This window comes from Suricata suricatta, chromosome 9 (assembly GCF_006229205.1).
Source record: "Suricata suricatta isolate VVHF042 chromosome 9, meerkat_22Aug2017_6uvM2_HiC, whole genome shotgun sequence".
In the NCBI taxonomy this organism is placed as follows: Eukaryota; Metazoa; Chordata; class Mammalia; order Carnivora; family Herpestidae; genus Suricata; species Suricata suricatta.
This window is the reverse complement of record NC_043708.1, coordinates 20,781,146-20,797,100: the sequence shown is the minus strand read 5'-3', so window position 1 is coordinate 20,797,100 and position 15,955 is coordinate 20,781,146. Positions and strand designations below refer to the sequence as shown.

Below are 15,955 nucleotides of genomic sequence, written 5' to 3'. Positions count from 1 at the left end.
TTACTAATATATTACCACCGTCAATATTTTAAACTTAACCCAAATTCATGAACATTTTATAATAAGTACAAGAACCTATTTTAGACAAAATGGCATATATCATCCAAAAAGTTAAGATCTACTAAGCTTCATTGTGATTACAACCAGACCAGCCACTCTAACATCTGTGTATGATATTTTTTTTTATATATAAACAAAGAGTTCTCACCACTTCTTGTTTTTGGGTTTCGTTAAGTTTTTCGGCCAATTCTTCCAAAGCCTTTTTTGTTTCAGCATCCGACCTAGGCAAAGAAAAAAAATATTTTAAGTTGGCTGTCTGAAAAAATATACACAACTAATGAAATTTACAACATAATAATGTTATTATATAATGTTCTATTGCAGTGGTTCTTAAATCTTAGCAAACATACGAAACACCCGGAGGACTTTTTCAGACAGACTGCTTAATCAGAAAACCTGCAATGGCATACAAGAATGTGCATGTCTACAAATTCCCAGTTGACACTGATGGTGCTGATTTGGGAATTACACTTTGAGAACAAATGCTGTACTGGACCATTTCCTTCAATTAAAAAAATAGGTTGCAATATGTCTCGTTTTAAATCAAGAAGGAAGGAAAGGCGGGGGAGAACTAAACTTGATCTCAAAGCCTCTCTAGCAATCCGTAACCAAATTACATCAGATGTGCTGTACAAAGTCTGACCTCATCAACTTACTTCCCTATTACCTTTTTTCCCAACAGGCTAATAACATACATGATAAATAATGCAAATAGCACTGAAAGACTCACAAATAAAACCAAAACCTTCCTCTCACACGTCCTTACCTCTGGTTCCACTCGCCACTGGCACCCAAGCTCAACCATTTCCATTCTTCATTCTTTCGCTGGCTAACTCCATCATTTTCATCTCTAGACATTTTCAATTAACTCTCTGTTTTGAAATATTTAGCTCACTAATACCCCTCTTCAATTTCAGATACATTCATTACTACTTTTAGTTTCTACTGGTTACCTATGTAACTAACATAGTCATTCCTCTTATAAATTATTCCATATATTCTGCAATGACTCATGTTGACAAATTCCAAACTATGCACTTTTTTTTTAAGCTTCATTGTTGGTGATTTGGTCTCTACCTCTGTCTCTCTCTCTCTCTCTCCAACTATTTGCAAATCAACCTCTTTGCTAAGGTCTCGCAATGTTATCTTTCCATAATGGGAATACTCCAGTGCAGTAGGCTAACATACTTTTAAAAATATGAATTTAACTTGTCTAACACTGAGTCACCACACATTCTAAATTCAAAGGATTTTAATCTGTTCTATTAATAAATTTTTAAATACTGGCATAAAAACAGCTGTTTTTTGAATTCATGTAAACATGTCAATTACAGAACTTATTGTGTTCTTCTAATAACTCATGCCTCCAACAAAAACCATATTCTGCTTTTACCTGCTTCTTCTGGCAAATTCCCGATTGAAATCATCTCCAAGCCGAACTTGTTCACTGCTGAGGTCTCGGAGTGACTGATGAAAAGCATGAAACTAGTAAAAGCAAAACACAGTTAGCCAGTTAGGATCCTGCTTAATTCTTCCATGAAGAGGAAGAACTTGTTTTTCCTCTCAAACCCAAATTTTATGTGAATAAGACTTAATAATTGTCTATTCTGAAACATTTTCTCAAAGAAGGCAACTTTCAAAAAGTTATATGTAACATTAACCATCACATCCTCTACGGCACACTAATTCCAGTCCTTTTAGATACCCTGAGAAAAAAGAGGTCAGTAAACCTTTCCTATAAAGGTACAATAGTAAATATTTCAGTCTTTCAGGATCTATGACTTCTGTCAAAATTATTCAACGCTGCCATTTTAGCACAGAGGTAGCCATAAACGAATGAACGTTGGTGGCAGTGTTACAAAAGAACCTACTCAACTAGACCACATGCCAGAGTATGCCGACTCAGGCTGCAGAGAAACTCTTGCCCACACGCAGCGGGAACCACGCACAAGAATGTTTGGAGCAGCACTGTTCTTAATGAAAACACTGTGGAGTATTACACAGCAATCAAAGTGAAATGATCAAACCTAAGCACACATTAGTAAGGCTGAACGTCAAAAACATGGCATCAATTGAAAAAAGCAAAAGAAGACATACAGTATTATTCCATTTATATAAAGTTTACACACAGCCAATACAAAATAAGATGTATGTAGTGCAATTTTTTTTTCTTTTTTAAGCAAGAGAATGGTTACTATAAAAGTCAGGATAGTTGATAGCCCTTGGAGAAAGGAGGAGCATAAAAGGAGCTTTAGGGGCATAACAACTCTGTGATTCCACAGTTCATGAGTTCAAGCCCTGCATCAGGCTCTGCACTGATGGTGCAGAGCTTGCTTGGGATTCTCTCTCTCCTCTCTCTGCCCCTACCCTGCTTGCTCTCTCTCAAAATAAACAAACTTAAAACTTTTTAAATAAATCAAGTACACTATTACATGAAGTTAAAGGTCATCTTAAAACAAGAGACTTAAAATAAGGAACAATTAAAAAGGAGTGAAGGTAATACAGTTGATGAAGAAGAGACCATTCACTTAGGTTTTGCCATGAGTTTCCAGTTTAACAAACCAGAATCCTAGGACGCACTCTTGACACCTCCTTTTCAATCATTCTCCCCCTCCCCAGATAGTCATCTGATCTTCAAGACCTTTCATTTTACCCACCAAATAGCTTTGAAGTCTACCCTACCTTCTCTCCAACTCAGTTTACCCTAATCCAAGTAACCACCATCTCACACCAACAACACAGCAATATCCTCTTAACTGGTTTGCCACACTGATTTCATTTTCTACACTAAAGATGAAGTGATCTTTTCAAAATAATTGTTATCCCCTTACAAGGACTATGCATAGTCTTGGTTCATCATACTACTTCAGCCACATGGCCTTTAAGTTGCCCACCGGTGTTAGCTTCCTTCCGGTCAAGGGATTTATTCTACCTAAAATGACTCACTCAACTTTCAGATCTCAGTTCAATCAGCCTTTCTTCAGGAAGCCTTCCATGACTGGGGCAAGTCCTCCACCACACACTCCCATGGCCCTGTGCTTTCTGTCGTAACATGCATCTCAGCTCACAATTATGGATGCATCTGTGTACTTATTTAATATCTAACTCCTCCCCTTAGATTACAAACTCCACAAAAAGGCAGTGTTTTTGCTCATCCTTGTTCCCAAGCATAAGTGCTGTCCCAGAACAATGGCACTAAATAAAGAGAATGGAAGAGTAAATGAATAATGTTAGGATACTGTTCTCTGCTCTAGGCTTAATCGTATAACCCACATTAGCAAGTTGTACCTACCAAAAAAAAAAAAAAAACCCAAAAAGCAAAGGAAAAGTTTCTACACGGTGACGTCTCATGCACTTGGTTCTGTTATCTCTGTATTAATCTGTGACAAGCAAAAGCTACAGGTGAGTATCCTGACAAACTGAGGCTGCAATCCTGAATCTACCAAAACAAAGTCGTCAAAGTCAGCAACATCCTCGAGCCCTTGTCTAATTAACTTAGCAACCCAATGAAACAAGAAATGTTTTTCTTTCAGCTCCCATACGGAAGTTTAAAGCAGCAGAAAAAGAAATGTCCTTAGAATGAATACTTCAAAATCTTTACTGAATACATGAAATACATGAAAAAAGCATGAAATTTCTTGATTCTATTAAGTAACTCTAACAATGATTCAACAACCAGAAAAATACCAATGGAAAAATCAACAGGTTCACCACACAAGGGCTAACTTGGGTTACACTAAACCAAAGTTAGCAAAATAGAAAGTAGCTGACTTAGCAGGCCTTACAGAAGAATGAGCCACCTGAACAAAAAAACAAAACATGTCCCAACTAAACTCACTTTTAAATATTCTACAAAATATAATTCTCCACAACAGAGTTCAAAATAAATGATAATTGGTACACCGAAAATACTTTACTTGGTTTAAAAAAAAAAAAAAAAGACCAAAAACAGATTACAGAATAGTACAAATACCTGGCCCATGTCGTCAGTTTCCCGAACAAATCGGACGCCAGTTCTGGACCTAATTCGTTTACTACCCTGCTGATCCCCATAGTTCTTGAGAGGTGAGGTAGGTGGGAAACGGTAGCTCTCTTTAGAGATGAAACAAAAGAGAGAGAATAAAAACATGCAGGAGAAGAAACGATCTAAAATTTTGCTCAGAAAATATTCAGTGGTCATGGATATATACACAGGCCCTAACCCAGTCTATTTCCCAAGTATCTGGCTATGGCCACAGACTGGCACTCATCTTGCTCTTAGAGCAGATAAAATGTGCAACAGTAATAACCCAGAAATAGAAAAGTCAAAGTTCTAATTTGATATACTTTTCAAAGAAGCAACATAATATATTCCCTTATTTAAAAATAATAAATTGGTAAATAAAAATAACATATCTCTCTAAAATATAACATCCCAATAAAACAGTATCTTTCAAACAACAAAGTAATCTAAAATCTGAACACAGTTTAAAAATCAATAAAAACTACATAAAAAAGATTAGCTGATTGTGTCCAATTTTTAATCCTTATTATCATGATCAATAGCATTACTAACAATGTGAATTGCTAATATTCACGTCTATCTAAATCACCTCTCTTCACTGCGTACTTTTCTATTCAAATATGATCTCAGCGCTGTAGGAAAGTATTAAGTGAGATTAACAAGATTAACTACAGGCAAACCAAGTGTTATCAGTTTTAATTGAGCCATTGAAATCTAGCTGCACACCAAAGATAAAATTCACCTGTTTTTAACAAGTGTCCTAGGGTCGCTCTTAATCAGACTTTGAAAAACTGTGAAGCTGGGACAAGACTTCTAATCCAGAAAGTATAACACACAGTAATTCCTATTTGTGTGTCTATTTTGATTAGAGGCAGACAATTAAATCCAAGTTTTTTCAGGTAAAACCCTATGTGGTCTATGGAGTCTGAGAACAAAAGTAATAGAATAACAAAGTCCCAGTGAACATATGTCAAACTAGGCACCATAAAGTTATGGAAAACGGAATCTGCTAAACCTTATTTGTATGATTTTATGTATGGGTTCTATCTCTCCAAAGATTAAATGTAGTCAATGCATACTTCAGGACTATCTGTAAAACAAAAAACAAAAAGGCGTTTTTAAAACATCTGAGGAGTTTACCTGTCCCGGTGCCACCATCGAGGTCACTTGCACTCAGACTTGTAACAGAAATACTTCTCCCTCCTGAGTTTCTCAACAAACGCTGACTCCGCAGTTGGCCTACTGACTGTTCCAAGCTTTCTTTTAACTAAATTAAAGAATATAATGAAGGAAATTTTATTCTCTTAAACAACTCCAAATACAAACAGGAGATTTTTAAAACTGTTTCAGAAAGAATCTGACTTCCCAAGGAGAATTTATATCCGAAAGAATTTTGAAGTCAATTACGTTAGGAAATAGAAACATAATAAACATAAATATTCTAAGAACCAATTCTAACATCTGGTTTTAAATAACATCTGTTGCTACCTATTCCATCTTTCTATTAACAGAATGTGAACAGAGATGTCTCCAGATTAAATGTTTAACTGATGTGCTACCCGTGCTTCGAAACATAAGAAGGCTAATATAACTGAAAGGGGGCTTCCTCGCTTCTAAACATTCCTTCAGAAGTCCCACATCTGTAACAAACAGGAAATGACTAGCTCTCAAAGTGACCGCTGCTATTAAAATCATGTGTACTGTCCAACTGTGTATCAGAACATCTTTTTCATTCTTGATTCAAAGACTTCGAATTCCAGAAAACGATGTGGTCAGATGTCAGTTAATACATGCTAGGGATTACAGTTGTCCAAACTCTCTCTTCAGATTATCAGGGAGTCAGCCAGCAGGGGATATGAGAGAACATCTTTTAGACCTAAAGAGTTACATTAAATAGAAAGACTTAAATACAAAGAATAATGTCCAGAGCTGTACCCAGCTATGGACCTCAAAAGAGGTTTCAACTGAAACCCAAGGGAACAGAGATTAAAGCTAGAGAAAATCCACACACTCTGAATTGCTGGGAATTCAGAACCTAAAAGTCTAATAGGCATCTTCTCCAAGGATAAATAAAACATAGTATTAAAATAATGCATAGATCCATAAAACAGGTCACCCATACTCTTTAAAGAGAATGTCAAAACAACTGATTGAGAGGTCAGGGTTTCATAAATTCAGCCAGAATTAAAGGGTAGAACATCACTTATGAAGAAAACAAGTTGTTTCCTTGGGGAACTGTGCAGAAAAATGGTAGCCTCGTTGAAGGGAAAACACATGATGAAATACAAGAATATGAATCACAAATGAGCAAATCCTTTCATTTTTGCTTATCTAGATTTAGCTCTTCTGGAAAACCAAGGTTAAAATAGTCTGGATTAAAAGAAATAAATTTTCAAGAATGTACTTCTAATGTTCTCATTTCTGGAGCAGCGGGGGGCGGCGGGGGGTAGGGAGCGGAGGCTAATTTTTCCATATCTCTGTCCCCTGCTTCCCTAAATTGGGATCTACACACCCAATACAATCCTGCCTGAGCCTTCACTAGCTACAGGACCCAGACTAATAATCCAGAGAAATAAACAGACGAGGCCCAGGGAACAAAGTCTACCTTGAGAGGAATTTATACATGAGTACAATTAAATCTAACATGTAGATAAGTAGACCAAAGGCTTTACACAGTGAACAGAAAACAGTGTATAAATAACCTAGGATAAGCTCCAAATAAAATTAAACCATGTTAAGAAGCTCAAATCTAAGCTGTAACATGAAAAACGAACTGGAAATGTAAAATGACTTTAGATCACATAAGTTAGTGACAGAACCAGCTTTATTAACTTTCTCCTGTTTATCTTTATTATTCACATCTTTTGAGTGAAGCCTGATGTCATTATCCTTTTAGAGGCAGGGTCTGTTGTCATTTCTTACTACTGCTCTTTTTGTGGGTAGTCTGTCCTTTTTAGCTCTGGTTATTGTTAAGATTTTCTGTGTGACTTTGATTGTTAATGTCCTTACTGTGATATGACAATGTGAAGCTTTACTTGTAGTTTTCCCATTTTTGACCCATAGAGATCATGGAACCCGTACCTTGATATCTTTCCTGTGTTAAAAATTCTCAGCCCTCATCTCTTCAAACACTGTTTCTGCCCTTTTCTCTCCTCCCTCTCCTGAAAATTGAGATATATTCAAGTTATCCTTTTACCAAATCCTGTATGTCGTCCATGCTCTTTTCTGAATTATTCAATTCTTCCATTCGTCCATTTTTCTTTTTGGATATATTATGCTGGCCTATCATTCAATTCATTAATTGTCTCTTCAGTGTATATAAACTGCTATCTAATTTATACTTAACAGGACAGGGTTTTATTTATTTGCTTATTTTAGTCATATTTTTCAGTTTCTGTAATTTTCATTTGGTTCCTTTTTGGAGTTTTCCAATTCTTTGTCAAAATCTTCAATCTTGTCTTTTAATTTCTTGAACAGGATACTCAGATATTTTTTAATATTAGCACATATGTTTCTATTGTCTGTTTTTTCCCTTGATTTTCAGTCACCTCTTGTATTTTCTTATGCCTGATTATCACGTGATAGACACTGTATATGAAAAATTGTGGAGATTATTTGAAGCTCTAGATGATGACATCTTCCTGCAGAAAGGATTTGGTTTTGTTTCTAGGACGAAGTCAGGCTAGGGTCACCAGGAAACCGAAATCACCTTTATCTAGTTAGGAACCAAGATGACTGAAAGCTGGGCTTCTGCTCCCACTAGGGCTGGTCTATTTTCAGTTCATCTTGTCTCTCATTTTTAATTCATCATCCTTCGTAGGCTATCACCCTTTGGGGGTCTCAAATGAAAGCTGAAAGATTCCTGACCTCCAGTTTCGCTCTCCCTGCCCTCCTCAGTCTATTGATAGCTTTGATCCTACCCTCTCAGCTTCACAGCCATCTCCTTTGAAACCAGCGGCTGACTTAAGAAGGTCCCAGATGCAGGACTCAGCCTTCTGGACGTCCATTTCTGCCAGAGCTTTACCAGACCTAGACTATAAACTTCCTCACTGCCTTGGTTGTTCTCTGCTAGATTCATATTATTATTTTTTCCTTTATTGTTTGTATTATAGAGAGATACAGCAAGCTCATGAGCAGGGGAGATGGGCAGAGGGGGAGGGAGAGAGAGACGGAGAGAATCTAGAGCAGACCCCATACTCAGCACAGAGCCTGATGTGGGGCTCGATTCCATGACCATGACCCTGGAATCATGATCTGAGCCGAAATCAAGAGTCAGATGCTCAACCAACTGAGTCACTCAGGTGCCCCTTTTTTGCTTTATTTTTTTTCTGCCTTTCTAAGTGTTCTGAATAGAAGAGTTGATCCAAAATAATCTTATCTACTGATGCCAGAAGGAAAACTTGCCAGCATCCTTTTTAGGTGGGCTTATTTGCTAACAGATCCTGAGCTGTAACTAAAAACTGATGAATAAAATGAATTTATACACATATTTACACACACACATAATTCCCAGTAACAACAACAACAAAAAAATCCACCATGGAACCATATGGAAGATAGTACAGAATAAGAGAAATGATACATTACCCCCAAAATCTAGAAGTAATGACAAATGCTGCAAATTTAATCATTTCAGAAATAAAAGGTCAGCCCAATGATTTGGCATCCTCATTTTAAAACTCTAAAAAGATAGATAATAAGCCAATGAACAGATAAACAGGCTGATATATAAAGACGAAGAACTATTACATAAAAGGTAAATGAGGTAAGCATTTTTAATCACTCCTACAAATATTACAAAAACAGGTCTTCTCCTAAGATACAAAACTAAAAATGTAATAGAATTAAAATCTACATTTCAAGTAGAAGTAGAAGTAACACAAGAGATACCGCACTAAATCAAATCGTGATGTATGAAGCTAATTTGGTAACTCCTAAAACACAAAGAGATAAAAAGATAGTAACATTATGAAAATTAAGCCACATTCTTTAGGATTTTAACCCCTAACTAGGTGCAAAAAGCAAGCCAAGCGTGAAATTAAATGAATATATAAATAAAAGAAGACCAAAACAAAAGACTAATAAAACTCATGATGGAGGAGTTATTTTCTTGAAACTAAGTCAATGCTCCACACTAGACCGTCATACGGACTCCAATGGCACAGGTTCTAAAAGTTTAGCATTACTATCTCTATATGTACCAAGTAATGCTTCCATTTTCACCCAATTTCCCCTATCTGAAATACTGTATGCCCGGCATTCCAGAATATATTATGCCCTATTTTTCACCTCACCTTGATATAAATATATTACTTACATATTAAGTCTATTCACTTACTTCCTTTCATCTGATTTTAGACTAAAATAATTGAAGCATTACTACCATGTACTGGGATGAATACAATTAAAACTTGATCACTGAAATTGAAGGGCAAATTATAAGGTAGTTTATCCAAATTATCCAGATATGCCTCTAAACTCAGAAGTCAAGAGATCTGCCTCTGGGCAGTGAAGAAATAATTTGAGCATCAATAGAAATATGAACTACAATGGATTCAAAGACTTCAAAAAGGCATAAATATGTGAACTGAAAATCCTCAAAGAGAAAAAAAGTCCTTGGTCAACTACTAGAGAATGCTAGGAAACCAACTCATTATTTTGGCAACTATTAAATAAATGAAATTTTGTAAAACTATATAAGCATTTAGATTACCATTAAAATAAAAGTTCAAATTTTAAAATTCTCATAGTGCTCTGCAGGCTCTGTGAAGACTCTTTGGAAAAACTCTAATCAGAGGGGCTCCTGGGTGACTCAGTCAGTTAAGTATCTTGACTCTAGATTTCAACTCAAGTCATGATCTCATGGTTCTGGAGTTTGAGCCCCACATCGGGCTCCCCGCTGGCAATGTGGAGCTTGCTCGGGATTCTCTCTCCCCCTCTCTCAGTCCCTTCCCAGCTTTCTCTCTCAAAGTAAGTAAACTTAAAAAAAATAAAAATAAAAAAGAACTCTAATTAGAGACAAAATAGAAGTTTAATAAACTGAAAAAGAGTATATTACTCAAAAGGACTATTTTGCAAACCAAGTCTATGAAAGGAATTCACCCAGGCAGCAATGGGTTCTCCAAATAAGAGGTATAATAAGAAAATAAAATAAACCAAAAAAACACATATGATTCAGAAAGACCAGAGGGAAGCCTGGCCATGATTTCCTCAGCTACACTGCTGTTGCTCCTGTCCACGTATTTCATGCCATGTCAGATAATAACTCTCACATACTTTTTTCCTTAGAGGTGACAATAAGACAATGTATTTAAATAATTGGAACAGTGCCTAGGGAAGATTAGTTTGCTCAGGATAAGGTAGTTTTTGTTATGACAGTTGTAGGCAATCTAGAAACTCGTGAGTACTGGCAGCGTCAATATTCCCACTATCGGTTATGTCTTTATTATTCCACATAGAACTCCTCCATAGTATGATTCAAATTTCACTCCCAACAGGATCACTTTTCATCTCATTGTTGCTCTGTTAGCCAATCCCTTTATTCTTTGTTGCTGTTGTAAAATGGCACCCAGGTTTAGCACTAGAAGGAAGTAACACAACCATGTGTTTTACTACCTACTACCCTTTAGCAACAGACTTCAAAAGCAGTGACCTGCTCTTTACACAGTAATATGTGAACTGAAGAGCTAGCAGCAAAGTTTGTACTTTTTGCAGTTACTCATAGTTAATAAACTTTGTTAACTGAAGTTTGATTTGTGTTGTTTGGGGGCTAGTGTTATTTGAACAAACTGGGGTAATGAAACTCATGTACAGCAAAACCACACAACCAGAACTGCCTGTATTTACTCTTTAGAGTCCTCCAACAGCTAATCCAGGCATTCGGGAGCAATTTTAAAGCAGTATTCTGCGAAGAATATGCTAACTCCATCCACCCAGAGACCAGCAACCCTGGTCTGTTTGTTAAAGTTAAAAATATTGACTTTCCAAATAAAAGCAAACTTCTTGACCAGTCCCTAGGAAGGTCAAGTTTCCAAGCAACAGAAAACAGCTCGGAAACCAGGCATCAACACTATCAGGACTGCCTCAAAACTACATTATTCAATAAAATTAGGCTTCAATGTGAGAAGATGAGATTTATAAACTTTTTTTGGTAAATATATAGCAACAGTAACTTCTTCACTAAGAGTGTATCTCACAAATGCATGTTCTCTAAAAAACTCATTCTATCCTTGACTATATTCACTGGGAGAGGAGGGAAAAAAAATCACACAAAAAATAGTCATTAGGAAATTCTTAAAAGATACTTACCACTATTTCAGAGACCATAATAGAAATACACAAGGAACAGTGATCATTCACACATATACTAGCTACGAGCCATTAAATAATTGGCTTCCGCACAAATAAAAACACAACTTTAACAACAAAAAACTCACAAGCCAACAATAAACTTGGTAAAAGTTATAAATGCTCACTTTAAAGTAGGTTTGAGGGGCACCTGGGTGGCTCAGTCGGTTAAGCGTCTGACTTCGGCTCAGGTCATGATCTCACAGTTCGTGGGTTTGAGCCCTGCGTCAGGCTCTGTGGTGACAGCTCAGAGCCTGGAACCTGTTTCAGAGTCTATGTCTCCCTCTCTCTCTGACCCTCCCCGGCTCACACTGTCTCTCTCTCTCTCCAAAATAAATAAAAACATTTTTAAAATTTTTTAAAAAATAAAGTAGGCTTGATTTGTGGAAACCATGTAAAGATTCCATTCAGTTCCTTCAGAGATTTTTTTTTTACTCAAAATTGTTTCTGATTTTCATACTAAGAAAATATGTCCCTTGACATAATATAGATTATACAGAAATGCATGCAGATTTGGTCACGTATAGATAACTGCATTCACTTAGCTGCCTAGTTCAGCAGAAATTGGAAATATCTAAATATTCTGCTTAGTGACTTAGTTTTATTTTCACCTAACACAAAAGAGTCACTATTTGGCAAACAGTCACAACATCTATAGCAATGGTGACCACAGAAACAGTTTGTGTTTTAAGTTCAGACATGTCTCTAATAATGACATTAAAAAATTAAAGTACTTCGATTCACAAATGTTAGAGGTCAACCTGGCAAAAATCCAGGGCAGAAGTCAAGGCAGAAAAGAGGTCATTTTAAAAATTCTGTCCAAAATAATGATATCACCCACAGGCACTTAAAGCGCTTTTATGCCTGGCTTTCCTTCACTGCCTATTTCTCTACACAATGCCAAAGTTTATCTGACAACAGACTACAAAATACATTGGTCATAGAATTAATTCTATCAGCTCTATTTTGGTTCCTTACAGTCTGTTTGTCTTCTACTATTAAAACAATAAGGAAGAGGAGGAGGGAGGGGAGAAGGGTTTTAAAAAATTAAACAAGAGTCAAAATTTATGGTTTGCATATTTTTCTGGTCCCACCATCTGTTGCTGAAATGTATTTTTTAAATGGTAGCTATTTTATTTTTAATTTACCAGAAGATCATTAGCTCCGGCTGCTTTGCCTAACCTCTCTCCATACGCTGATTCAGGGAAATAGAAGTCCATAATAGTATTCCTGAAATTGAGAACTTCCCTTTCAAAAACTACATCATTTTTATTGATGCAACTATTTAATTTTAAATGAAATCCCGTATATTCAAAGTCCGTATACCACACACATTCTAATCATAATTTTGAAAGGATTCAAAAAATATTTTTATATATTTTGATGTCAATAAATGAGCACTCACGGAAAATGGAATGTGCTCTTATTAGCATCTTAATGAATTTTGAGTGGACAGACATTATACTCATAAACAGAACACAGACAAAAACCGACCTTATGTGTGTTGTCTAACCTAGCACACACTCTGAAGTCAAAATAATCAGACTTACATATCCTTGCAAACACTGCAACACATTATGTTGTTTAAAGTCACAATGATACACAAATGAAACTGAGTTCAGGCCCAATGAATTCAAAGAAAGGAAAGTAACCTACACTGAGTGCCTAGAAGGTACCACGCACTACATTAAGAACACAGCAAATGTGGGGCACCTGGGTGGCTCAGTCCATTAAGGTCTGACTTCCGCTCAGGTCATGATCTCACAGCTCACGAGTTCAAGCCCCACATGGGGCCCTGTGCTGACAGCTCAGAGCCTAGAGCCTGCTTCAGATTCTGTGTCGTCCTGGCTCTCTGCCCCTCCCTGGTTTGTGCTCTCTCTCGTTCCCTCTCTCTCTCAAAAATAAATAAACATTAAAAAAAATTTTTTTAAAGAACACAGAAAATGCTTAAAGGTAGAGATTACTGGATGAATTAAAGAAACAACAAAAACATGGATGTTTTTGCGTCTAAACAGTGTGACTGTGTGACCATTTCAATAAATGTTAGTTATAATAAGAGATATGTAACTATGTTCACTTTTCAGATGATGAAACTCAAGTTTAGAAAAGTTTAATAACTTATCTAAAGTCAATTAACTGGTTTCTAGTGGAAAAATCAGGATTAAATTTCAAGTCTGACTCCAGAATCTATGTTTTTCTATTACCCTCAAAGCAAAATTCTGTAAAAATTATTCTCCTGTCCAGAAGTTTCATGAAGGACTTAGTAATATAATTTTAAATATAAGACTATAAAAACCTAATTCTTAATAACCAAAATATATTTATAAAAAGGTCATAACAGAATATGTTTGATTATAATTTCTTACCCATAGACTCTTCTACTTAACATTAAAGTTATTAAAAGACTGAGCAAGTCTCACCCTCAGGACAATTAGGAAAACGCAGCCAGAGAAAAGGGCAGATACCATTAGCTCTGGGATATTGCAAGTGGCTTGTGCCTGGCCCTCAACCATTACCATTATCATTCTGGGATGTCACCAACTGAAAAGTGAAACCCACTGAATAAAAGGAAAAAACCTACGCTTTATTATTTAACATTCAAATTTCCAAAGTCCTATGCCAGATGGTAATATCCTACTACTCTCGAAAGGAAATTTTAATCAGGGTACTTAATGAGAAATTACCTATTAATGCAAGTCTCTTCAGTTCTAATTTCATATTACTATATTTTCACCAATCTGATATTACTACATTCTCACCAATCTTTACTTTAAAAATGACCTTATAAAGTCTGCTGATTTGAATCAAGACAATTGCATTTTTCTTTTATAACCAGTATTAACTACTGTAGTCTCAGCTGCAGTCCAAATTCCCACTGCAGAAGGTATTAACTCTATATGGTGAATATTCTTTGTGGAGGGCATTCCATTTTTACAATATTAACACAAAAACAGATCCCATTCTCTCATGAATGAGAATGCACAGTTTTAGAAATATTTAAATACTAAACCTATTAACTGCACTATTTAATACAGGAGTATACTACACTCCAAATCTTCACAGTAAGCTTCCAAATAAAACCTTCCCCACAGGTCCTCTTTCGCCCAAATGTCTGCAGACCTCCCAAGAAATTTACAGCATGAGAAACAATGCAAGTTGACACTTCGTAAAGTCTTGAAGTTCATTAGGCCCAAAGACCCTAAGACATACTATCCAACTAAATGTGGCTCATTGGCTGGAAGGGCTGCAAAACGAAGGCTAGTAAAACAAAAAAAATCAACGATTGTTATCGAGGAGGAAGGGAAAAACTGACGCTGATGCAGACAAGTTGCAGAACCCGCCATATTGCCTAAGTGGCAGCCAGACCTGCCAACTTTGACAATCTGTCAATGCCATTCTAGCTCGGTGCCAGATTTCTTCCCAATTCTGTTTCTCTATTTGTTCCATCTAACTCTCATTCTGGACACCCTATCAGCTGTAATATTAATGACGTGTGTGACAGTGGGCTTCTGCTTTTCAGTCAGTTCAAATAATCTCCAAAATCTAGTTTATTAACATAAAGTATATAGCCCTTCAAACATCGAATCCAAAATCCCAGTCTTCAGAAATATGAACTCACAGCACCACAAAAACGTGGACAACCATGACTCAGTGCGGTAAATGAATCCTGACACTGAGCATTGGGATAACAGCCTCTCCAGGGCTCTGTTGCTGACTGGCTGTGAGACCATGGGCAAGTTAGCAAGCATCCTGGGCCCTGGTTCTTTTTATCTTGCAAAAGAAAATATAATCAAAGTACCCTACCTAACAGGATTGTTGAGAGAACTAAATGAGTTAATAAACAAAAAGTGCCTGGGATATACTAAGCATATGGGGAGATTCCCAAGCAGACCATGGAAGGGGAGGTGCTACTTCTCCAGAAAGTCCCCAAACCTATCACTGATGCTTTAATACTGCTCAACTCCTCACAGAGAGACCTTCACGTTTAATGAACAAAGAATAAAATTTCAGATTGGAGGTTATGAAGATTCAAGGGAACAAAGTGAAATGATGTATATTTGAAGGAAAAGTCATCAAAAAAGTGACCTAACATGATTCCTGATCCTTAAGCTTTCCAAACCAACAGGAGTAACGATCACAGTTTTCTTGTTGGAAAAACCATCTCAGGAGGGAAACGCTACATCGAATGTTTAGATTTCCCCTCAACTTCTGCAAATTATGTTTACAAAGTTAAACCCAATAAAACAAATATTAAATATGCACAGATCTACACAAACACATTACTTATCCATTTCGTGAGGTTTAGCAACAGAATCATTTATAAAATCTAAGTTAAATAAGTAAAAATTCTTGTCTTCCCTACAGCAAACGAATTAATCTCATTTCTAGGAAGTCTCTCATATTTCAAAAAAGAAATGCTAATTTCAACAAGGCAGTGTATATTTGGCATGGAGAAATTTTTAACATTAAACACTGGATTAACTAAAAATATGTTTTAAAAAAGGGGGGTAAAAAGGGGGTGTCAGGATGGCTCAGCTGGTTATG

The 15,955-nt window shown here is 36.4% G+C and overlaps 1 protein-coding gene across 9 annotated transcripts in view; it reads right to left on the bottom strand.

Moving 5' to 3' along the window:
- CEP128 (centrosomal protein 128) overlaps positions 1–15,955 on the bottom strand; it is a 369,193-nt gene that overhangs the window by 331,952 nt on the left and 21,286 nt on the right. For 8 of the 9 annotated variants that reach the window (XM_029951897.1, XM_029951898.1, XM_029951896.1 and 5 more), the window contains exons 5-8: positions 5,204–5,330; positions 4,034–4,152; positions 1,454–1,545; positions 209–281 (exon numbers count right to left, since the gene is read on the bottom strand). The exons of the other annotated variant lie outside the window; for it this stretch is intronic. In XM_029951897.1, the coding sequence (XP_029807757.1) occupies positions 209–281; positions 1,454–1,545; positions 4,034–4,152; positions 5,204–5,330 (411 nt within the window). The remainder of the gene's footprint in view (positions 1–208; positions 282–1,453; positions 1,546–4,033; positions 4,153–5,203; positions 5,331–15,955) is intronic. 9 annotated transcript variants of the gene reach the window in all.